Raw genomic sequence first — 21,393 nt, 5'->3', positions numbered from 1 at the left:
AGGGCGGGGAAGGGTGGCACAAAGCAGAGAGGCGGGCGAGCTTAATCGAATCGGCGTTTAATTAATTACAGGCACCCGACCCCCCCCCCGCCCGTCTCCTCCAGGGGCACCCCCCCACCCCGGGGCGGGCGACGGGGCGTCCGGCGTGATCGCCCCTAAAAAAAGGAAGAGGGCCTCCCTCCCCGCACGCACACGTACACACGCACACCGGATTGGGTGACTTTATATATAATATATCTCTAGGCCCCGAGGAAGGGTGGAGAGCGGGGGCGCGGGGCGGCGACCGGGGAGGGGGGGGCCTAGGCAGCAGCTCGGAGCCATCCTGCCTCGTCGGCCACCGCTTTATTAGCTCGACACACCGCGCTACAGGCGCGCGCCACCGTCCCCTCCCTCCCCGCCCGCCCCCCGACCACCCGCCTCCCCCACGGCAGTCCGTGCGGGCCGGCCGGGCCCTCAATTGTGGTCGGACTCCTCTTCGGCCTCGCGCAGCCACGTGAAGAAGGCGGTGACGGACTTGAGGGCGACCCCCTTGCCTTGTTGCTCCGCGGGGTCCTTGCTGGTCTCCCAGCCGTAGAAGGCCTCCTCCTTCACCACGTCCTCGTCGTACAACGTGTCGAAGAACATCCGCAACAAGTCTGCGGGGGAAGCGGGGGGGGGGGAAAGCCGGTCCAGCGGTCAGGGGTATCGAGCGGGCGCCGGGCCGAGGTACCCGAGGTACCCGAAGTACGCGAAGCGCCCCGGGGTGGGAGGGCCTCGATGCCCACGGAAGAGTCGGCCACGCCCGGGCGGCCACGGGAGGTTTGGGAGACGTTCCTTCATTCGTCGCCCTATTTACTGAGCGCTTCCTGGGGGCGCGGCACTGTACTAAACCCCTGGGAGAGGACATTACAATAAACAAGACGCCTTCCCCGCCCACAAGGGCTACTGCCGGTGCTTAGAACGGTGCTCGGCCCATGGTGAGCGCTGAACGAATAACGTGATTAGAAGAGCGTCGTGGCTTAGCGGAAAGAGCCCGGGCTTGGGAGTCAGGTGGTGGGGGTCTAATCCCGGCCCCGCCACTCGTCCGGGCCTCGGTGACCTCATCTGGAAAATGGGGATGAAGACTGAGCGCCTCACGTGGGACAACCTGATGACCGTGTATCTCCCTGGCGCTTAGAACAGTGCTTTGCACAGAGTAAGCACTTCAATACCATCATTATTATTATAAAATGGGGATTAAGACCGGAAGCCCCACGTGGGACAATCTGCTTACCTTATATCAGCCCCAGTGCTTAGAGCAGTGCTCAGCACACCGTAAGCGTTTAACAAATACCATCATTAGCAGCAGAGGAGCGTGGCTTAGTGGAAAGCGCACGGACTTGGGAGTCGGAGGTCGTGGGTTCTAATTCCGGCTTCACCACTTACCAGCTGTGTGACTTTGTGCAAGTCACTTAATAATAATGGCGGTATCTGGTAAGCACTTACTACGTGCCGAGCACTCTTCTAAGCGCTGGGGCAGATACAAGGTAATCAGGTTGTCCCACGTGGGGCTCACAGTCTTCACCCCCCTTTTACAGATGCGGTAACTGAGGCACAGAAAAGTGAACTGACTCGCCCCAGGTCGCACAAAGGACAACTGGCGGAGCCGGGATTAGAACCCACGACCCGACTCCCAAACCCGGCTCTTGCCACTAAGCCGCGCCGGTTCTCTAACTTAACCTCTCGGTGCCTCAGTTACCTCATCTGCAAAATGACTGTGAACCCCACGAGACGCCCCGACGCCCTTCTATCTACCCCAGCACTTAGAACGGTGCTCAGCACATAGTAACTGCCTAACCAATACCATCGTTATTATTATTACACGCTAGAAGGATGTGTGCAGAATGGTTTTTTTGGAAAGAACGTCTGGCAGCAGTGAAGTAGGGACCAGAAAGGGAAAGGCTGGAGGCAGAGAGGTCGGCAAGAAGGCTGATGACCCAGTCGAGATGGGATGGGACGAGTGCGTGGATGGCAGTTTGGACGGAGGAGGGAGGGGAGGGGCAGAGATTTGAGAGATGTTGTGAAGGTAGATCTGCCAGGATTTGGTGACTGGCTGAATATGTGGGTTGAAGGGCAGAGATGAGTCAAGGATACTGCCAAGGTTGCGGGCTTGCAAAACACAGCCATGTCAACAGCCAGGGGAAAGTCGGATGGCGGTTGGGGTGGGAAGGCGAAGTTCTCTTTCGGACATGTTGAACTGGAGATGTCGGCAGGACATCCAAGGGATGTCCTTAAGGCGGGAGGAAACGCGAGACTGCAGAGGAGAGAGCTCGGGGAGGGAGATGGGGATTTGGGATTCATCTGCATAGAGATGGTAGGTAGAGCCAAGGGAAGGAACGAGCTCTCCCAGGGAGTGGGCGTAGCTGGAGAATACAAGGAAACCCAGAAGTGAGCCTGGAGAGACCCCCCGGAGGGAGGGGAGACGGGAAAAGACACGGAGAAGGCGCATCCAGACGGAGAATGGGGAGAGGGCCGTGTCAGTGAAGCCCAAGTTAGATCGTGTTTCCAGAAGAGGGTGTTCCACGCTGTCAGAGGAGTGACACGGGACGATGAGGGGAAGGTGCCACGGCATCATGGGGTGGTCTTTCAGGGAGGGGTTCGAGTCGAAAGAAGAAAACAGCCCCCCACCACCACCCACTGAGAAGCAGCGTGGCTCGGTGGAAAGAGCCCGGGCTTGGGAGTCAGAGGTCATGGGTTCGAATCCCAGCTCCGCTGCTTGCCGACCGGGTGACTCTGGGCAAGTCACTTAGGTTTTCTGGGCCTCGGTCACCTCATCTGTAAAATGGCGATGGAGACTGTGAGCCCCACATGGGACAACTTGCTAACCTTGTATTTACCCCAGCCTTTAGGATGGCTCTTGGCACACAGTAAGCGCTTCACACATACCACCGTCACCCACATTCCCTTATCGGTAGCTGCCTTCTGGCCAGATTTCTCCTCCTCCCATCCCACCCCGGTGTGTTCACCATCTTACTAAAAATCGATCAGTGCTATTCACTCACTCAGTGCGGGCAGAGCACTGTACTTGAGCTCTTGGGAGCAGACGACATCAGAGTGGGTGGACACGTTCCCCGTCCACCAAGAGCGCCAAGCCTTTCGGGCTAGCAGAGCCTTGGATTTAAGCCATTTAAGGGACGGAGAAGTACCAGGGCTGGCTACGTTCAGCCGGGACGCCGCCGCCGCCGGCCAGGTCGGGGCACGCGCGCGGCCGAGGTCCCCGCCGGCCGCGTTCCGGGCCTGCTCCGAGACAAGGCCCTCGGAATTCCGGGGAGCCTCAGATCAACGGCTTTAGGTAGGGGGTTCTTATTTCTGGCCGGCCGATAGCCAGTTGGCATCGCTGCCTCGGCAGTACCTCCCCGCTGCTCCCCCCCCCCCCGGCTCCTCCAGCTCCCCCCGGGGTCCCCCGGCCCCAAGCCCGCGCTTACTGGCCGGCTGCTCCAGGGTGACTACGAGGGCTTGGAGGGCGTATAAGGCCTGGAGCTCCTTCTGTTCGTCGTTCAGGTACTTCTGAAGCAGTTTCGCTCGCGCTTTAAGAACCGCCACATCCACCCGAAGCGGAGACTCGACTGTGGAGAAGCCGAGGGGGTGGGCTCCATCTGAGCCCCCTGGCCCCGGAGACCACCCCCCCCATCCCCGACTTCGGGGGCCGGGAGACAAGACTGGCCCTCCCAGGGGTTTCGTTTCCCCCCACCCCCCCCCCCGGCCCCTGGCCCCCTTACAGATAATGGCAGAGTAGCAGACTGCTGTCATGAGAGCCCGCACCAACGTATTGGACGCCACCTGCGGCTCGCTCAGGTTGGTCTGGGAGAGAGGGAGAACCGGCATGAGTCTTGCCCCTCCGGAGCCGGGCCCCCCGCTGCCCTCGCCTCCCCCCGACCCCCGCACCTCTATCCACTCGTAGACGCCCTGGTTGTTGGTATTCTCCTTGAGCAGCTTCTCTAACTGCTTGCTCAGCTCCTCTGAGGGCAGCTCTGTTTGGCTGGGGGCCTCGGGTTCCTCCCCGAGCGTGTACTCCAATTTCTGGAAGGAGAGGAGGGGGTCCGGGCTCAGCGAGCTCGAGGGAGAGGGGCGGGGAAGGCAGGGACCCAAACGGACGAAGCCTGCCCCGCCAGCCACGCACCTGCTCGGCGATGAAGGCGTTGACGTCCCGGTCCTCCGGCAGAAACTCCTTCCAGCTCAGTTCTGCCTCTCGCCAGAGGGACCCCGTCTTTTTGGGACCCTGGAAGAGGCAGCACCGATGAGCCCGGGATCCCGCGAGGACCCCGGTCAGCCCCGCAGCCCCTGAAAGCCCGCTCCCCTCCCTCCCCGATCTCCGAGCGCCCGGGGACCGACGCGACCCCCGTCCCGGGACGGGACAGGAAGCGGGTCCGGGGGTGCCCCGGTCCTCGCCTTCACTCACCACACCCTTGCAGAGCAGCCGCAGGATCTCCAGCAGCAGGGGGCTGGCCTTGCCCAGAGGCCTCAGCGGCTTGGCGATCTCCCTGCGGAGGCGGACCGACTCAGCTCCCGCCCGCCTCCACCCTCAGGCCCCCTCAGAGGGAGCCTCGGAGGGGTTCGGCCGCCCCGCCCCAAGCCCCGCCCTGATCCGGCGGTCGTATTTACTGAGGGCTGTGTGTGCAGAACACTGTGCTGACCGCTTGGCAGAGGCGGTAGACATTTTCTGCCCGGAACGAGGGTTCCCAGAAGGCCGGCAGGGGGTTGGCCCCACGGCAACTCTCCCCGAGCAGCTCCCAAGGCCCAGCGGGGAGGTGGCAAGACGTTTCCGGGTCCTCGGGTCCTGCGGCCCCCCCTTACGCCGGGGCGCCCTCAGAGAGGGTCCGAGCAGGAAAGGGCCTTCTGGCCCGGGCCATCCGAAGCTCTCGCCCTCGGGCCTACAGGTGGGTCAGCCTCCCACCGTTTCTGCCGCCCGCCTCTGCCTCTGACAGGAGGCCCCAGGGACGGAGAGGAGAGGGAGGCATTACCTGAACAGCTCCCCCATCGACAGGCCCCCTTCATGCAGCATGGGGGTCACCAGTTCAGCCAGGTAGAGCCACACGTGAGGGATGTCGATCTCCATGTCTTCCGCCACCTCCAGGATCTCGTGGAGCCTGTGGGGACAGAGGGGCGTCTGCCCATCAGCCAACCGTCTCTGCCATTACGCTCAGCCTCTCCAGACCCCGGGTCTCGGGTAGCCACCGGCGGCGCACAGGGCGGGGCGTTCCCCGCCCTCTGGTCAGAACGCGACGGCAAGCGGCCGAGCTGACCGGTGCCGCCTTTTCCAGGGTCGCAAAAAGACGGGGTCCCTCTGGCAAGAGGCAGAACTGAGCCGGAAGGATTCCCTCAATGCCCGACTAGTTACCGAAGGAGGCCTCAGGTTCCGGTTGGAGAACTGATAGTATCTGGTCAGCTCCCGCCCTCCTGACGGGGTTTTCCCACCCGCCGTGGATCTATCTCCCGGACAGCTGTCCGGGCAGAGACGATCCACCCTTGCGAGCTGAGCTGTCGCCGAAGCCTGGAAGCAGGGGGCTGCCCGACCCGGGAACGGTCCCGGTCCACTCCGCTTGGACCCCTGAGATCCACGGTGCCAGAAGCGGGGGGGGGGGAGGGGGGGCTGGGACGGAGAAGCCGGGCTTTAAGCTGAGGCGGGGGTCGGTCTGTCTCACCCCTGGTAGTACTGGGCGGAGAGGAGGTGGCCCGCGGATATCAGCTGGTGCAGCAGCTGGCCCATGTGCTCGCGGGCGATAGTGCTGCGCTCCAGCGTCGACTCGATGCCGTTCCGCACGAAGATGAACAGCAGGGAGGGCGAGGCCAGTTCCTGCACGCACTGCACGGCCTCCTGCGGGGTCGGGAGGCGGCAGCCGGTCAGCCGCCCGCCCGCCCGCCCCCCCCCGCCCCACCGCCTCCTCCCTCCCTGGCCGACTGGGCCGCCGGCCCCTCGACCCACCTTCATGTCATTGAGATGCAAGAACTCCTCAATGATGGCCTTGGATTTCTTTTCTAACTCCTCCTCTGACAGGGCCGCCTTTTGGGGGGCTGCCGGGGGCAGGGCCGCCTCCTGCTTCGCTGGGGAGGAGACGCCACGGGAGAGGCTCAGGCTCTGGGCCGTCCCCCCGACCCCGGCCCCCCTCCCCGGCCCAGGGGCTGCCCCTCACGGCTCCACCCCCCCGCCCCGCTCCTCGCCAGCTTCCGCCCGGGACCCCGGCCTTCCCCCACCCCCGGCCCCAGCTACCTACCAGGGTCCCGGCCACGGTCCTCCGTCAGACTAGACGCCTTGCGCAGCCCGTCGGGAGGGAGAGGCCGTTCCCGGCTCCGCTCCTCCGGCTCCTTGCTGAAGCTGCGCTTGGTGACGGGGGCCCGGGCTCGCTCCGGCCGGTCTCCCCGCTCCCCGCCCCGCTCTCCCCTCTCTCCGGCCTTCTCGCCCCGCTCCCGGCTCAGGCTACTCCTGGCAGAAAGACACGAAACACGCTGAGCACCCCCGCTCCTCAGGCGGACAGCCCCCCCCCCCCCCCCCCGACCCAGGTGGTCCCACGGGAACGCCGGGTTCGTAGACGGGGAGGGGGTGCAAGTCACAACTTCTCTGTGCCTCAGTGATCTCATCTATAAAATGGGGATTGACTGTGAGCCCCACGTGGGACAACCTGATGACCTTGTATCTATCCCGGCGCTTAGAACAGGGCTCGGCACTTAAAGACTTTCATTATTATTATTCTAGAGGATGCATGAGCATAGTTCCCTTCCCCCACCCCCGGCCCCGGGTGCAGTGGGTGAAGAGGGAGGGGTCCGGGAGGAGAAGGCAGCAGGAGTCGTCGCCTTTATCGAGTATCAGAGAAGCAGCGCGGCCCGGTGGAACGAGCAGGGGCTTGGGAGTCACGGGGTCCGGGTTCGGATCCCGGCCCCACCGCTGGCCGCCCGTGAGACCTAGGGCGAGACGCTTCGTTTCTTTGGGCCTCGGTTTCCGGATCCGTAAAACGGGGACTCAATACCCGTCCTCCCTCCTACTCTGACTGTGCACCTCGTGGGGGACGGGGACCGCGCTCCACCCGAATAACTTCTATTCACTCAGTCGGACGGTGTGTGCGAAGCAGTGTACTAAGCGCTTATTCTATCTACCCCAGTGCTCGGGAGATAGTAAACACTTCGCTACGACTTGCAGAGCACCTACTTGGTGCGGTGCAGCGTACTAGACGCTCGAGAGGTACGGAATGACAAAGCGGCCCCCCCCCACACACACACCTACGACTTGTGCGGCAGGGGAGCGGGGGAGGAGACGAACGGCAAACCTGTGTCTAACTAGACCAGGGCGGCTCAAAGACAGGAACTGGGAGCAGAAATGCCCGCCGACACGCTCGCCAAGGAGAATTCGAAGAGGTCGGCGAGAGCCAGAACCTCACCTCTGTACCACTCGCCGGGTATCCGCGCTCTCCGCGGGTGCCGCCTGCTGAAGGGCCGAAAAGCGGTTCAAGGTGCTGGTGGCCGAGCGGCCGGACTCGGACGCTAGGGAGAGGGGAGGAGGACGGAGAGAGAGGTCAGCCCGGCCGGCCGGCCAGCCAACGGCCCCTCTCCTTCCCGGCTCCCCTCCGCCCCTCGCCTCCCCCTCCGGGGCACCATACCCGTCTCCGGAGCCTTGGCCCCGCTACCGCCACTGCTGCCCTTGCCCCAGCTCAGCCGCCCGCCGGGTGCAAACAGCTGGTTGTTGGAGTCGATGGAGCCAGGCTGAGAGGAGAGGAGGAGGAGAGGCGTCCCACCGGCTCCCGGCCGATCCGCCCCCCAGCCCGCCCTTCGTTCCCACCTCCCACCCTCCCCACCTTGGTGATCTTGGTGAGGCGGGAGGTGTCGATGGGCCTGCTGCCCTTGCTGATAGGGACGGTGTTCCAGCCGCCGTCATCCACGATCAGACCGCGGCCTGAGGGAGAACGCGGAGACCCATCGAGGTGGAGGACGGGGGAGCGGGTCCGAGCGGGTCCACCGCGCCCTCCCCCCAGCACGCACGCACCCGCCCGCCGGCTCCCCTCGGCCTCGGCAGATTTACTACCTGGAGGTGGTCCGGGCGGCCCCCGGCGCTTGTCGCCACCCTTGGCCATGAGCTGCTGCACTTTGATGTGCTCTCGGTGCTCTTCTAGCTCGGCCTCTTTGTGGATCTGGTCGATGGTTTTGGGGCCCTGGTCCCCCCGGCGCGGGACCCAGCTGCTCTGCAGGGACGGGCGCGAAGAAGAGGGGACACCTCAGCTGCTGAGGTAGAGGGGGCCGGGAGGGGGGCTCCGCGGGCAGGGATCAGCGGGTGGGCGGGGGACGGACGGACGAGGCGGGGAGGACAGATGGGGGATGGTGGGCCACAGCCCGGCGGGGGGGTGGGCGGCGGGGAGCCTGTACCCTGCGCAGATCCAGCACATCCTGCAGCATGAACCGAATCCGGGATGAGGTCTTCTTCTCCTTGATGATCTTTTCCATCTGGTTGAAGTACTGATCCATGCGGGGCTGCGGAGTCGGGGAGAAGACAAGAATCAGAGACACCAGCTCCCCGCCGCCGAGACGCTCCCAAAGCCGCCCGCCCGCCCGGCCCAGCCTCTCCTCAGATCCTCAGTTCCATCACGGGGTGTCAGTGGCCCAGACACGATGGCTCAAACAAGCATTCGTCAGCGGAGACGGCCGGCGCCCGGCGCCCGACGACGGTCCCCGCCCGGCCCCGGCCCCCGCAGGCCCCGAGTCTCGCGTACCTTGGCCTTCTCGAAGTCGAGGTCCTTGCCGATGGTCGTGAGCAGGCGGCAGAGGCACTCGAGGGACTCTTCGTCGTGGTTCTTGAGCAGCTTGACCACGCAGTCGTGCATGATGGCCTCCGTCAGCATCTTCAGCTTGAACAGCTCCCCGATGAACTTGATGTTTCCCAGGGATCGCCGTCGGGCGATATCCCGGGCCTCCTCCAGCTCCTCCTTGAGCCGTCCCTGCTCCTCCGCCTGGGAAGACCAGAGTGGGCAGGAAAAGGCCGGTCGTAAGACGCTCCGCGGGCCCCTCGCTGGAGAGGAGAGCGGCGACAGCGCGCTGCCAGCGGGGTCGTACCTTGGGCCTACCCACTTGCCTGCGTCACAGACACGCGACGGCCCCGTCTCCCCCCACAAACGTTAGGCCAAAATAGGACGGGCTGAAGCCTCGCCCCGGTCCGGCAGGCCGGAAGGGGGGCCCCGGGACCCCGAGCGGGGGAGAGGCCTCGTCCAATCGAACCGCCGAGCCCCCGCCAACACCCCCCCCCCCGGCCAACCATCGCGACTCGCGGGGCTGGGGCCGGAGGATCGGCCCAGGCCCCCGATCTCACCGTGGCGGCCTCGTCCATCTCCTTCTGCTTCTTCTCAAACACTTCGTCATCGTCCTTGTCCTTCTCAAACTCCTTCTGACACCGGTTCAGCAGCAGCTTCCGGAAGTTCACAGTCGCGGTCGGTTTGTCCGTCGTGGGCACTTTCAGCTAGGAGTCGGAGGGTGGGAGAGGTGTGAGGGGAGCACCCGGCGAGGCGAGGGCGGGGATGGCAAGCGGGAAGGCCGGTAGCGCCGACTGCCGCCGCCACCACCGCCAGCTAGCGGGGCGGGGGGCGGGTCCGAGGGGTCCGGTCCGGGAGACGGCGGGGACCCCGGGAAGGGGGGGGACGGGGAAGGAGGAGGACGGGGGAACTGCCGACGCACCCCCATGAGACAGCGGCACATGTTGGCATAGGCCACGGAGAAGTTGGGCTCGGAGATGGCCTTCTCGAAGATGAGGTCGATGACCCCCTTGAGCCGCTCTTCGGTGTCGATGGCCAGCTCCGTCACCTGTCGCATCAGCTGCTGGAACATCTGGGGCGTCAACTTGTTCAGGATGGAGCGCACCCTGCGGAACAGGTCCTGGGAGACGGGGGACGAAGCGGACACCGGACAGAGAGGGGAATGAGAACGGGGCCACGCGGACCACGGCGGCCCGCCGGACGGGTTGGGGATCTGGATCCCCAGGGCCCCCGCGCTCCACGGGTACCTGGGTCTTGCTGTCGGCATCCTCCTCGCCCCGCTCCTTCTCCGTGGGGCCGCGCTTGCTGCTGGGCTTCCAAGCCTTCTCGGCCTTGTTCAGTTTGACGTCTTCGCTCAGGGACACCGTGGCGATGATCTTCCGCGGCTCCTTGCGGAGGCTCTGCTGAGAGCGGCGGGGGCCCAGGCCGGCCGGCTGGATCCGACGGAGGGAGGGAGGGAGGGGAAGGGAGGGGACCACAGTTCACACGTCGGCCTTCGCCGCCCCGTCCCCCCCACCGGCAGCCCAGCCCACACCGCCGGGCAGCCCCTCTGTGTCCACTCACCGGCCCGCGGGGCAGCAGCTCCCCGCCCGGCCCCAGGCCCGGCCCGCCCCTCGGAGGGCCGCGGCTACTGAGGGTCGGCCGGCCGAGGTTGGCAAAAGACGGGGTGAAGTCGGGGCCGCAGTTCATGCCCGTCAACCGGGTGGGGTCCAGAGGCCGCAGGGGGGTCTTGTTGGCCTGCGCAGAGGGAGAGGGGACGAAAGGCTCGAGCTCTGCTTCCCCTCCCCCGGGCCCGCCCCGGCCCGGACTCCTGGCCTCACCGACCTTGTCCAGCACGACGTCGCTGATGTGCGGCAGGCCCTCGGGCTTCTGCATGCTGGCGAAGATGAACTGGAAGCCAAGCAGGAACTCCCGGTCGTAACGTTTCTTCTCTTCGGGGTTGAGGGGCTTCCAGTTTTCTGGAGACGAGCGAGAGACCGAGCTGCGGGGTTGGCCCCCGGACCCCGGCCTCCCGGGGCCACGGCCCCCTGGCCGAGCTCCCCCTCAGATCCTCAGCTCCATCAAGGGGTATCATCAGTGGCCCAGACACAGTGGCACAAACGAGAGGTCATCACCGGAGAGCACCCGGCCGGGCGGCCGCCCGCTCCCTCCCCGCCCCGCCCCGCCCCGCCCCCTTGGGTCCCGGCGCTCACCCTCTTTGTACTGGTACTTCTGGTCTCCGGGCTGGATGTTCTCGGCATTGTCCATCTTATCCTCTTTCTCCTCCCAGGTTTCGTCGGCATCCTCGGGCGGGGCGGGGGCTCCTCCGCCGCCGCCGCCGCCGCCGCCGCCGCCGCCACCCTCGGGCTCCGCGGCGGGGACGGTGCCTGCGGGGGGCTGGTTTTCCACCTCGGACACCCCCTCGCTCACCTGTGTGCGGGGGGCCAGAGGGCTCGGCTTCCAGCCCGAGCTGCTCCGGGCACCGCTCTCCCCTGACCGGCGCCCCTCCGCCTCCCCCGCCACCCTCTTCCTCGCCCCTCACCTCCTTGAAGGCATCTAGAAGATCCCCCACGGCCTCCTTCTTGTTCAACTCCTTTATCCTCCGCTTCCTCTTTGGCACCGACACTGCCACTGGGAGAGAGTCGGGAGGAGGCGGTGGCTACGGGCCCTCCCCCCTTCTCCCGCAGGTCCCGACCCGGCCCCTTCCTCAGATCCTCATCTCCATCACCAGGCCTCAGTGGCCCAGACACGACGGCACGAACAGGGAGTCATCAGCGAAGAGGAGAAGAGAGACCGTGGCTGGCCGCCCCGCCAACCCTCCGACCCTCCCCCGCCTCACCTGCTGTGGCCGTTTCTTCAGGATTCTGGGTAGGGGGAGCCGGGACGGGGGCGCTCTCCGGGACAGACGATTCCCCTCCTTTCCCTTCCCGTGCCTCTCCGCCTTCCTCTTCACCACCACCTTCCTCTTCCTCCTCTTCTTCCTCCTCCTCTTCCTCCTCCTCCTCCTCCTCTTCCTCCGCCTCCCCCCGGGCGGGGGGAGCGGCCGGGGGGACGGCAGCAAGGGGAGCCTCGGGGGGCGGGGCGGGGAGGGCTGCGGCCGGAAGCTCTTCGGGCCGCTCCTCGGGCCGCTCCTCGGGCCGCTCCTCGGGCCGCTCCTCGGGCCGCTCCTCGGGCCGCTCCTCGGACGGTTCCTCGGACGGTTCCTCGGGCCGCTCCTCGGGCCGCCCCTCGGGCTCCGAGATGGGGTTCGGGTCCGTGGCTGGGGGGGAGGGGGCCCCGTTGGGCAGCTCCTCGGGCTGAGCTGTGGGGGCGGCCAAAACGGGTTCCGGGGGGCAGGCCGGGGGCGGGGACGCAGTCGTCGGCTCCGGCTCGGGCTCCGGTTCCGGCTCTTTGGACGGGGACAGGCCGTTCGGCTCGGGAGCGGCCTCCGGCTCGGGAGGCGGCAGGGGGGAACCGGGGCCCCGGAGAGCGGCGGGGGGCAGCGGCTCGGGCTCGGGCGGCGGGCTCGGGGCCGACGCTTCCTCCCCGGCCGCCGGCTCGGGGGGAGCGGGGGGCTGCGCGGAGGGGCAAGCCGGGCCCCTGGCTTCGTGGGGGACGGGCGGCTCGGCCGGCACAGTCACCGGCGCGACCCCCGGCGACCCCGGCGTCCCTGTGTCCCCGGGGCCGGCCAGGGCCGGGGGGCTGGGCTCAGGCCCCTGCTCTATGACCGAGGGGGGCGAGCGGGCCGGGGAGGGCAGGGGGGTCTGCGAGGGGGACTCCGAGGGGCTCTGCTCCGGAGCGGCTCCCGCCCGGCCTCCCGCCGGGACGCCCTGCGGCCGGTCGTCTGCAACACGGAGCGGGGAAAGAGGTGAGGCCGGAGACCGTGCCACCCCCACCCCGCCCTCCCGCGCCCCCCCCCCACCGGCGGGCACCCCCCCCCCCCCCCGGCCGCAACCCACCTGGCCGGACCACGACGGCTACGTGAGTCGCCTCTCCGTTGGCCTGCGGCTCCAGGCTTCCACCCGCCTGCGGGACGCTGCGAGTGAGACGCTGCCGCCCCGAGAGCCGCCCGCCCACCTGCCGCTCTCCGCCCGCCCCCACCGACCGGATTCCACTCGGGTCGTTCTCCTCCTCCCTCCCCCTGCCGCCGCAGGGGAGGGGGAGCCGCGGGGGGCGGCGGACGGGGCCGGGGAGCCGGCGGAGCGGGCCCCCGGGCCGGAGACCCGACTGTACCTGAGGGGGCGTGGGGGTGGACGAGGTCCGGGCCCCGGACATGATCTCCTCCGTGATATCTTTCCCTCCTTGATTGGGATCTCGAATCCGGATCTGGGGGAAGACGACGGGAGGTGACGAGGGAGCGGGGCCTCCCCGGAGCCGGCCGCGGACCCCCCCCCCCCGGCCCCGGCCCCGGCCCCCAGCCCCCTCCCGGCCCAGGCGGCCCGTGCTCCGGTGGGGGGGGGAGGGGGGGGGCGGGGGCAGGACCCGGCCCACGGTGGGCGGAGCCGCGGTGACTCAGCGGCTTCCCCGGCCCCGGCACCCTGTTCCGGGCACCACGCCCAGGGCTGGAAGGCTGAGCGGGAGCTGCCAGGCCAGGCCACGGGGGAGGGGGGAGGGGGGCGGAAGAGGATCGTTCCCCAAGAGACGGATCGGGTACCCCACCCCACCCTCGATCCCGGGCCCCCCAACCCCCGGCCGCCCCGACGGCCCGCCGCGCCGCGTCCCGGGTCTCCCCCGCCCCCGGCCGCCGCCGGCGTCCCAGCCGGTCCCCCGTTCTCCGGCCCGGCGGCTCCCCCTCGCCACCGCCGTGAACCTGAGGCGGCCCCCTCTCCCGGGCCGGCCCGGCCCGGGTCCCCCGAGCTCCCCGCGGGCCGGGCCGGGCCGGGCCGGCGGCGTAGCTCACCGTCTTGCGCTCCCTCTTGGGAGCCATCTGGGGCGGCTGGTTCATCATGACAGGGGTGGGGGCCACGCCGGCCGGGAACTGCTGCACGCCCTGCGCCGGGTAGTAGGCGCCCGCTGCAAAGGAGGCGGGGAGACCGTCGGCGTCCGGGGCCCCGCCGCCGCCCCCGCCCCCGGGGGGCCACGCTGCCCCGGGGGCGGGGGGCGGAGGGGGAGGGTTGGGTCCGGCCCCCGGCCGCCCCCCTCCCCCCGCCCCCGGGGAACGCGGCGTCCGCAGAAGTTGGGGAACCAGTCTGAGCCGCGTTTACAAGGATTCCTGCCACGAGCGCGTCTCCGGGAGGCACCCTCCCGCCCCGCCGCCGGGCCTCACGCCCCCGGGCCCCCCGCGACCCCCCAGCCTGCCGGAGCCACCGAGGCCCGGGAGCGGGAGCTGAGGCGTCCCGGGCCGCGGACGGGGAGGGAGGTCTCCCCCCGGGCCTCGCCGCCCCGTCCCCCCGAGGCCCGACCCACACGATCCCCGGGGCGGAGCCGGGCCCAGGCAAGCGTCGGGAGGCGAGGGGCCTCCGCGTGGCACCCGGCGGCCCGCCGGCCCACCCCACCCCGCTTTATCTGCATCCTGGCCGGGCCAGACCCGGGCCGGCCTCCCTGACCTGCCCGGCCTGCTCAGTTCCAGCGAGAGGAGGATCGCGGAAGGGGAGGAGACGGAGAAGCGGCGGGGGCCGGGCCCGGCCTCACCGACGGGGCCCGGCCTTCCTCGGGCAAGGGGAGGGCCGGAGGGAGACGCCACCCCGTCGCCGGAGGCGCCGCGGGCCTACGGACTTCCGAGTCCCGTTTCCGCCGAGGAGCCCGGGCCGCCGCCGTCCCCGCTCCTCCTCCCTCCCCGAGCCACGTGGCCCCGGGCCTGGGGGGCTTTGGCCGTTCCCGCTCCCGCCCTCCGTGTCCCGCGCTGAGGAGGGCCCGGCCTCCCGGATAGTCTCTCTCTCTCTCTGCTCCCGCCCCCCCCAACCCCCCACACCTGTTAAATATTAAGCAGCGGCTCCCACCCAGCGGTAACCTCGCGGCCCAAATGCCGACATGGCCCTGGCCGCAGGGGGAAGGGCCCCAGACCCGGGCATCGCCCTCCGGCTCCCCGGACCCTCGCTCCCTTCGGCCGCCCCGAGCCCGGCCCGCTTACCGTAGGTGCCGAACTCGGTGGGGCTGGCGCTGGTATAGAAGCTGGGGGCTCCCGGCTGCACGGGGTACTGCTGGGTCGGGACGACGTAAGTGGAGCGCCCCTGGGGGGGACGGGGTGGGGGGTGGGGGGGGGGGACGGGGGGACAAAAGGGGAGGGGGAGGGTTGTGAGTGGCCAGCCGGGGGGCACCGCTTCCAGGTCGGCCTCTCCGAGGGCAGGACGGGGCCCGGGCGGCGACCCGAGGGAGGGAGGGAGGGAGGGTGAGGGGGCGGGAGCTGGGGGGGGCGGGGACCCCGGCCTCACCTGTCCGGGGATGTAGTAGGTGCCCTGGGAGGCCGGGTAGGAGAGCTGGGAGGGAATCATCATCACTTGGGAGCCGGCAGGGTAGACGTGGGCAGCCGGGCCGGGCCGGGCGGGGGCCGCGCTTGGCACTCGGGAGGCGGCGCTGCTCGGGGGTTGCGCCCGGCTCGGGTAGAAGTGCTGCAGGGGTGGGGGGGTGGGGGGGGGGGGGTCGGGGGAGAGGCCCGAGGGCCCGGTCGGCACACCGCGAAGGGACGGGGGGGATGGGCGGCAGACCACAAGCCGTCACCCCGACGACGCCCCGATCCCGGCGTCCGCGTCTACACCCACACACGCGCGACCCCGTCACGGGCTCGGGCCCGGCCGCCACGGCGTCGCGGAGCAGGTGAGAGGGGCAGAGGCTCGCAGGAAACACCCCTTGGGCCCGGAGGCTCCTCCGGCTCGACGACACACACGCCCCCGTCCCCGATCCCACGCTCTTCGACAGCCCCCGCCTCTCCACCACGCAGATCTGTCGACTCCCCACCCCCCGCCCCCATCAGCGGCGGCGGCGGCGGCGGCACGTGTAACCTTCCCCTCGTCTCCCAGAAAGGATCTCCAGGCCCGCTAGGCCACCACCCCGACGACGCCCGGCTCCAGAGAGGCCAGACGCGTGACGGCCACGCCGGGCCCCCCCCCCCCCCGGCGGGGTGGCGGTCGACGTGACCCGCTCCGGCCCGCCCCGGGCCAGAGGCCGCTCGGGGACCACCCCCCGCCACCATGCACTCCTCTCCCCTCGGCCCTCGGCCCTGGGGGGGGGGGGGGGAGGCGGCGGCGCGGGGGGGCGGCGGGGGGCGGCTCGGGCCTCCTCCCCGGAGAGGCGGCGCGGAAAGCGCCCTCCTCGGGACCCCGTCTCCGCTTCCCGACCCTCGGCGGGAGGCGGGCCGAGGGGTAGCCGACGATCGGGGAGGGAGCGTTACCTGCAGAGACCTGAATCCTCCCTGAAAGCACATGGGGACAGGAAAGAAGCAAGAGTTACCCCCGGTGACCCCGGGAGGGGAAAGGAAGGGCCGGGAAGGGCGTGCCCGGAGGGACGGGGGAGAGCGGGGGACGGAGAAGGAGCACCCCCTCCTCCGCCCCCGTCCGCCGCCCGGGAGGGAGCGGGGGGGACGGAGTCGGTCCGCTGCAGCCGCCGGGAGAGAAAGAGGAAGCAAAGAGAGACGGTTACCACCGCCGCCCGGGGAAGGAGCGGCCTCGGAGCGCCGGCCCCCCCCCGGCCGGCTCCCGTCCTCCCGCCCGGGCCCCGGGTTCGGGGGGCTCCGGCCGCCCCCTCGACCTCTCACCTGGCGGGGCTGAGAAGGCGTGTTCATTGGTGTCGCTTGCGGCGCGTTGAACACCACCGGTGCCGCCTGCCCCGGGGGGAACGCCGGCTGAAGGAAGGGGAGAGACCGGACCGCTCGGACCGCCGGGGAGGACGGGGCCCGGAGACCTCCCCGGGGGCCCGCCCCGTCTCTCTCCCCCGAGAGCGGCCTGGCTCGGTCGGCGAGGGCCCCGGCTCGGGAGGCGGAGGTCGTGGGTTCGAATCCCGGCCCCCGGCGGCCGTGGGACCGTCCCGGGCCTCGTCTGCAGAAGGGGGACCGAGGCCGGCCGCCCCACGTGGGGCAACCTCATCACCTGGGATCCTCTCCGGCGCTCAGTACGGGGCCCGGCGCAGAGTAAGCGCTCCCCCAACGCCGACGACGGTCCCGCTCCCATCCCGCTCGGGGTCCGCCCGGCCCGCCCGTCCCCCCGTTAGCGGGCGGCCGCCCCCCGCCCGTCCCCCCGGGCTCCGTTACCTGCGGGAGTCCGGGGGACGGGGCGGGCGGGGGGCCTGTGGGCTGTGGAGCTTTGTTCATTTCATTTGTTGCCACATCAGGGTCCCCCCGGCACCTGCGGGGACACAGAGGGGCTGCGGGCGGGGCCCGGGCCGGTGCGCCCTGCCCCCCGCCCCCCCCCCAGGACCGGCCCGGCCGCGCACACTCCTCCTCCTGCTCCTGCTCTCCGTCCTCCCCCCGTCCGGGCCTCGGCGTCCTCCTTCTCGCTCACCCCCTCGGGAAAGGTCAAGTCCACGGTGAGGCCTGCGGCTCCTGGGCCTCCGCCAGCCTGCAGGGGAAGGGACGGAAGCGTCGGGAGGAGGAGGAGGAGGAGGAGGAGGAGGAGGAGGAGGGGACGTCGAGCACGGCTCGGCCCCGCACCGGCCGGGCCGGAAATTCCACCCCGGGAGGAGAGGGGAGCCGCAGGACGGAGCGAAGGGGAAGGAGGGAAGATGCAAAAGGCCGGACACGCGGGGCCCCGGGCCGCCGCCGCCGCCGCCGCCGCCGCTCCTCCTCCTCCTCCTCCTCCGACCGCCGGCGCTCGACGTGTCACTTCCCGGCGCCCGGGCCGGTCCCGGGGGGAGGGGACGGGGCCGCGGACGCCGCGTGCCGGCCGCCCCTCCCCCCCCTCCGGGCCCGGGCCCACGTGGGGCCCCGGATGGCGGCGGATGCCGGGGGGGGGGGGGGGGGGGAGGGGCGGGGGCCGCGCCGGGTCGGGCCCGGACATGGCGCCGTTACCTTCAGTCTCCTTCAGTCCGCGCGGCCGAGCCCCACGCAGCCGCACAGGCGCCGTCCACGACCATTTCCGGCTCCCGCACCGCTCCGGTCCCGCCGCCGCCGCCGCTTCCCCGCAGGCGCAGCCGCAGCCGCCCTCCTCACGTGACCCGGGAGCGCGCTCCCGACCCGGACCCCACGCCCCCGGCACGTGACTTCCGGTCCGCCGGCCCGGGGGGGGGGGCCCCCTCCCTCCTCCCCGCGGGCGCCCCCTGCCGGCCGCCCCCGGGACGCGCCCCGCCCCGCCGCCCCGCCGCCCCGCCGCCCCCTCCCTCCGCCTCACCTTCGGTTTCTCGTCCCGACGTCGTCCTCCTCGGGTTTCGGGCCGCGCTGGTCCGCCCGTGCGTCTCCCTCCCCCCTGTTAGACCGGGAGCCCGGCACGGGGCGGGGAGGGTCTCTATCTGCGTCCCGGTTGTCCATTCCAAGCGCTCAGCACAGTGCTCTGCACACAGCGCTCAGTAAATGCTGTTGAATGAATGATTGGGACAGGGACCGTCTCCCTCTGTGGCCCAGTTGTCCATTCCAAGCGCTTAGGACAGTGCTCTGCACACACTAAGCGCTCCGTAAATACTACTGGATGATTTGGACAGGGATGATCTCCAGCTGCTGCCCCATTTGTCCATGCCAAGCGCTTAGTCCAGTGCCCTGCACACGCTAAGCGCTCCATAAATGCTACTGAATGAATGATTTGGGCAGGGACGGTCTCTGTCTGTGGCCCAATTGTCCATGCCAAGCACCTAGTCCAGTGCTCTGCACACAGGCAGTGCTCAGTAAATGCTATTGAATGAATGATTTGGGCAGGGACGGTCTCTCTGCGGCCCAGTTGTCCATTCCAAGCGCTTAGTCCAGTGCCCTGCACACGCTAAGCGCTCAATAAATACCGTTGAATGATTTGGGCAGGGATGGTCTCTATCTGTGGCCCAACTGTCCATTCCAAGCACTTCAGACAATGCTCTGCAGCGTAAGCGCTCACTAAATCCTATTGAATGAATGATTTGGGCAGGGACGGTCTCTCTCTGCGGCCCAATTGTCCATTCCAAGCGCTCAGTCCAGTGCCCTGCACACAGTAAACGCTCATTAAATAATAATATCGGTATTTGTTAAGCGCTTACGATGTGCAGAGCACTGTTCTAAGCGCTGGGGGAGATACAGGGTCATCAGGTGGTCCCACGTGAGGCTCACGGTTAATCCCCATTTTCCAGATGAGGGAACTGAGGCCCAGAGAAGCGAAGTGACTTGCCCACAGTCACACAGCTGACAAGCGGCAGGGCCGGGAGTCGAACCCATGACCTCCGACTCCCAAGCCCGGGCTCTTTCCACTGAGCCAGGCTGCTTCCCTACTATTGAATGAATGATTTGGACAGGAATGGTCTCTGTCTGGGGCCCAATTGTCCATTCCAAGCGCTTAGTCCAATGCTCTGCACATAGTCAGCGCTCATTAAATACTATTGAATGAATGATTTGGGCAGGGATGGTCTCTCTCTGTGGCCCAATTGTCCATTCCAAGCGCTTAGTCCACTGCTCTGCACACGCTAAGCGCTCAATAAATGCTACTGAATGAGTGATTTGGGCAGGGATGGTCTCTCTCTGTGGCCGAATTGTCCATTCCAAGCGCTTAGTCCACTGCTCTGCGCCTAGTAAGCGCTCATTAGATATGATTGGACGAATGGGGCGTGTAGCCGTCGTTGCTGCATTGTCCTCCGCCGACCGCCTAGCACAGCGCTTGGCACACAGTCAGCCCCCCCATCAACGCCGTTTACCGAAGGCCCGCCTCCTCCAGTAGGCCTTCCCTGACGAGAAGCCGGGGCCCAGTGGCAAGCGCCCGGGCCGGGGAGTCAGAGGTCGTGGGTTCTAATCCCGGCTCCGCCGCTTGCCCGCTGGGTGACTCTGGGCAAGTCACTTCCCTTCTCTGGGCCTCAGTTCCCCCGTCTGTCAAATGGGGATGAAGACTGGGAGCCCCACGGGGGACAACCTGATGACCTTCTATCCACCCCAGCGCTTAGAACAGTGCATGGCACATAGTAAGCGCTTAAATGCCACCATTATCATTATTATTATTATTATTATTATCAAGCGCCCCCCCCCCCATTTTCTCTGCTCCCCCTCCCTTCCGAGTCGCCCTGACTCGCTCCCTTTGCTCTTCCCCCCACTCCCGGCCCCGCAGCACTTATATATAATCTGTCATTTTACTTATTTATATTGATGTCCGTTCATCCGTATCGCTGTCTGTCTCTCCCCCGCCGCCCCAGACCGTGAGCTCGTCGTGGGCAGGGATCGTCTCTGTTAATAATTACGGTATTTCTGAAGGACTTACTCTGTGCCAGGCACCGTACTAAGCGCTGGGGTGGGTACAAGCAGATGGGGTTGGACACAGTCCCCGTCCCACGTGGGGGGCTCACAGTCTCCATCCCCATCTGACAGACGAGGTCACTGAGGCCCAGAAAAGCAGAGTGACTCGCCCAAGGTCACACAGCAGACAAGGGGCGGGGCCGGGATTAGAACCCGTGACGTCTGGCTCCCAGGCCCGAGCTCTATCCACGTAATGATTACGGTATTCGTTCAGCAGCGGGGCTCGGGGGAAAGAGCCCGGGCTTGGGAGTCAGAGATCGTGGGTGCGAATCCCCACTCAGCCACTTGTCAGCTGTGGGACTCTGGGCAAGTCACTTCACTTTGCTGGGCCTCAGTTCCCTCATCTGGAAAAGGGGGATGAAGACCGTGAGCCCCCCGTGGGACAACCTGCTCACCCTGTATCCTCTCCAGCGCTTAGAACAGTGCTTGGCCCCTAGTAAGCGCTTAACAGATGCCATCATCATTATTATTATTAAGCACTTACCATGTACAAAGCACTGTTCCAAGCCAAGCTGCAGTCTCTAGTACTGTATTTTCCCAAGCGCTCAGTACAGTGCCCCGCAAACAGTAAGCGCTCAATAAATGATTGAATGAATGAGCGACTGACCCGCCAGCGTGGATTTCCGCTCCTCACGCTCGTAGGGAAACGTAGGCAGACGCTCGACGAGGACACAGTCTACGGCGTCTCCTAAAGGGATGGCATCTGCCAGCTCGGTTGTGATCGTCAATGTGATATTCAGGAGCGACGAGCACTGTACTGAGCGCCGGAGTACCTTCGAGATAATCAGGACCCACATGGGGCTCGCTAACAGTTGGATTGCTATTGTTCTTGTTCTTGATTAGACCGTGAGCCCGTCAAAGGGCAGGGACTGTCTCTATCTGTTGCCCATTTGTCCATTCCAAGCGCTTAGTCCAGTGCTCTGCACATAGTAAGCGCTTAATAAATACTATCGAATGGATGGATGAATGAATCACGTTGGATCTCCGCTTGGCAGTCGAGGGAACCGAGGCACAGAGTGGCTTGAGCGGCACTCTCCCAGACACTCGGCGTGCTCCGCACGTGGTGAGCGTTCAATAAATATCGCTGATTGATTGGAAAGAGTGAAAGCGTCCATTAAAATTGTTGACTTGAAAGGCTTCCGACGCCAGGGAAAGAGAGGAGCCGTAGAATCCCGGAAGGGGTCGATTCCGCCCCTGAAAGGCCGTTGGGGCGAGCCTCCCGTCAGGCTCCCTTGGTCCTGCCCCAGGATTCAGCACGGTGGTTGGCACACTTGAGCCCTTAATCCATACGGGTTCAGCGAGGCGGTCCCCCAAACACTGTCTCTTTCCCTCGAGCGGGCTACCGGGGGAAGAAAGGGTCGGAGGAGA

General features: G+C 67.5%; 1 protein-coding gene and 3 non-coding genes across 7 annotated transcripts; all 4 read right to left on the bottom strand.

Annotated features, from left to right (window-relative positions):
- Positions 1-323: 323 nt before the first annotated feature.
- Positions 324-17,752, bottom strand: EIF4G1 (eukaryotic translation initiation factor 4 gamma 1). Of its 4 annotated transcripts, none has more exons than XM_029061277.2 (34): positions 17,641-17,752; positions 17,135-17,191; positions 16,885-16,978; positions 16,393-16,479; positions 16,030-16,050; positions 15,074-15,250; positions 14,773-14,872; positions 13,603-13,715; positions 12,936-13,028; positions 12,662-12,728; positions 11,563-12,546; positions 11,266-11,354; positions 10,937-11,153; positions 10,569-10,702; positions 10,308-10,481; positions 9,992-10,177; positions 9,667-9,864; positions 9,305-9,451; positions 8,712-8,948; positions 8,368-8,472; positions 8,030-8,186; positions 7,803-7,900; positions 7,608-7,710; positions 7,389-7,491; positions 6,231-6,439; positions 5,942-6,060; positions 5,661-5,833; positions 4,980-5,105; positions 4,418-4,499; positions 4,139-4,237; positions 3,904-4,038; positions 3,738-3,819; positions 3,444-3,584; positions 324-635 (listed from the first exon to the last, which is right to left on the bottom strand). In XM_029061277.2, the coding sequence occupies exons 3-34, from the start codon at positions 16,942-16,944 to the stop codon at positions 454-456; spliced, it is 4,998 nt and encodes a 1,665-aa protein (XP_028917110.1). In that variant the 5' UTR covers positions 16,945-16,978; positions 17,135-17,191; positions 17,641-17,752; the 3' UTR covers positions 324-453. The 4 variants fall into 4 exon arrangements, with proteins under 4 accessions (XP_028917110.1, XP_028917122.1, XP_028917128.1 ...); XM_029061289.2 differs by having other exon boundaries at positions 14,773-14,842; positions 17,641-17,751; XM_029061295.2 differs by having other exon boundaries at positions 14,773-14,839; positions 17,641-17,751.
- On the bottom strand, positions 8,563-8,639 carry LOC114816703. Its single transcript, XR_003764514.1, has one exon. It is a non-coding gene; the product is annotated as a small nucleolar RNA SNORD66 (small nucleolar RNA).
- Positions 10,784-10,863, bottom strand: LOC114816706. The gene has a single exon (XR_003764517.1). It is a non-coding gene; the product is annotated as a small nucleolar RNA SNORD66 (small nucleolar RNA).
- On the bottom strand, positions 11,427-11,503 carry LOC114816705. Its single transcript, XR_003764515.1, has one exon. It is a non-coding gene; the product is annotated as a small nucleolar RNA SNORD66 (small nucleolar RNA).
- Positions 17,753-21,393: the final 3,641 nt, after the last annotated feature.

The sequence above is a fragment of the Ornithorhynchus anatinus genome, chromosome 1 (assembly GCF_004115215.2).
Source record: "Ornithorhynchus anatinus isolate Pmale09 chromosome 1, mOrnAna1.pri.v4, whole genome shotgun sequence".
Lineage (NCBI taxonomy): Eukaryota > Metazoa > Chordata > Mammalia > Monotremata > Ornithorhynchidae > Ornithorhynchus > Ornithorhynchus anatinus.
Note: the sequence above shows the minus strand (reverse complement) of the source record. Positions and strands in the feature narration are given on the sequence as shown.

Coding starts and splice junctions, on each gene's coding strand:
- EIF4G1 (XM_029061277.2), bottom strand. CDS start 16,944: ATGAACAAAGCTCCACAGCCCACAGGCCCCCCGCCCGCCCCGTCCCCC. Junction 12,729..12,935: donor CCACCCCCACGCCCCCTCAG/GTACAGTCGGGT, acceptor AGCGTCCCGCAG/GCGGGTGGAAGCCTGGAGCC. Junction 10,482..10,568: donor GCGACGTCGTGCTGGACAAG/GTCGGTGAGGCC, acceptor CCCTCTGCGCAG/GCCAACAAGACCCCCCTGCG.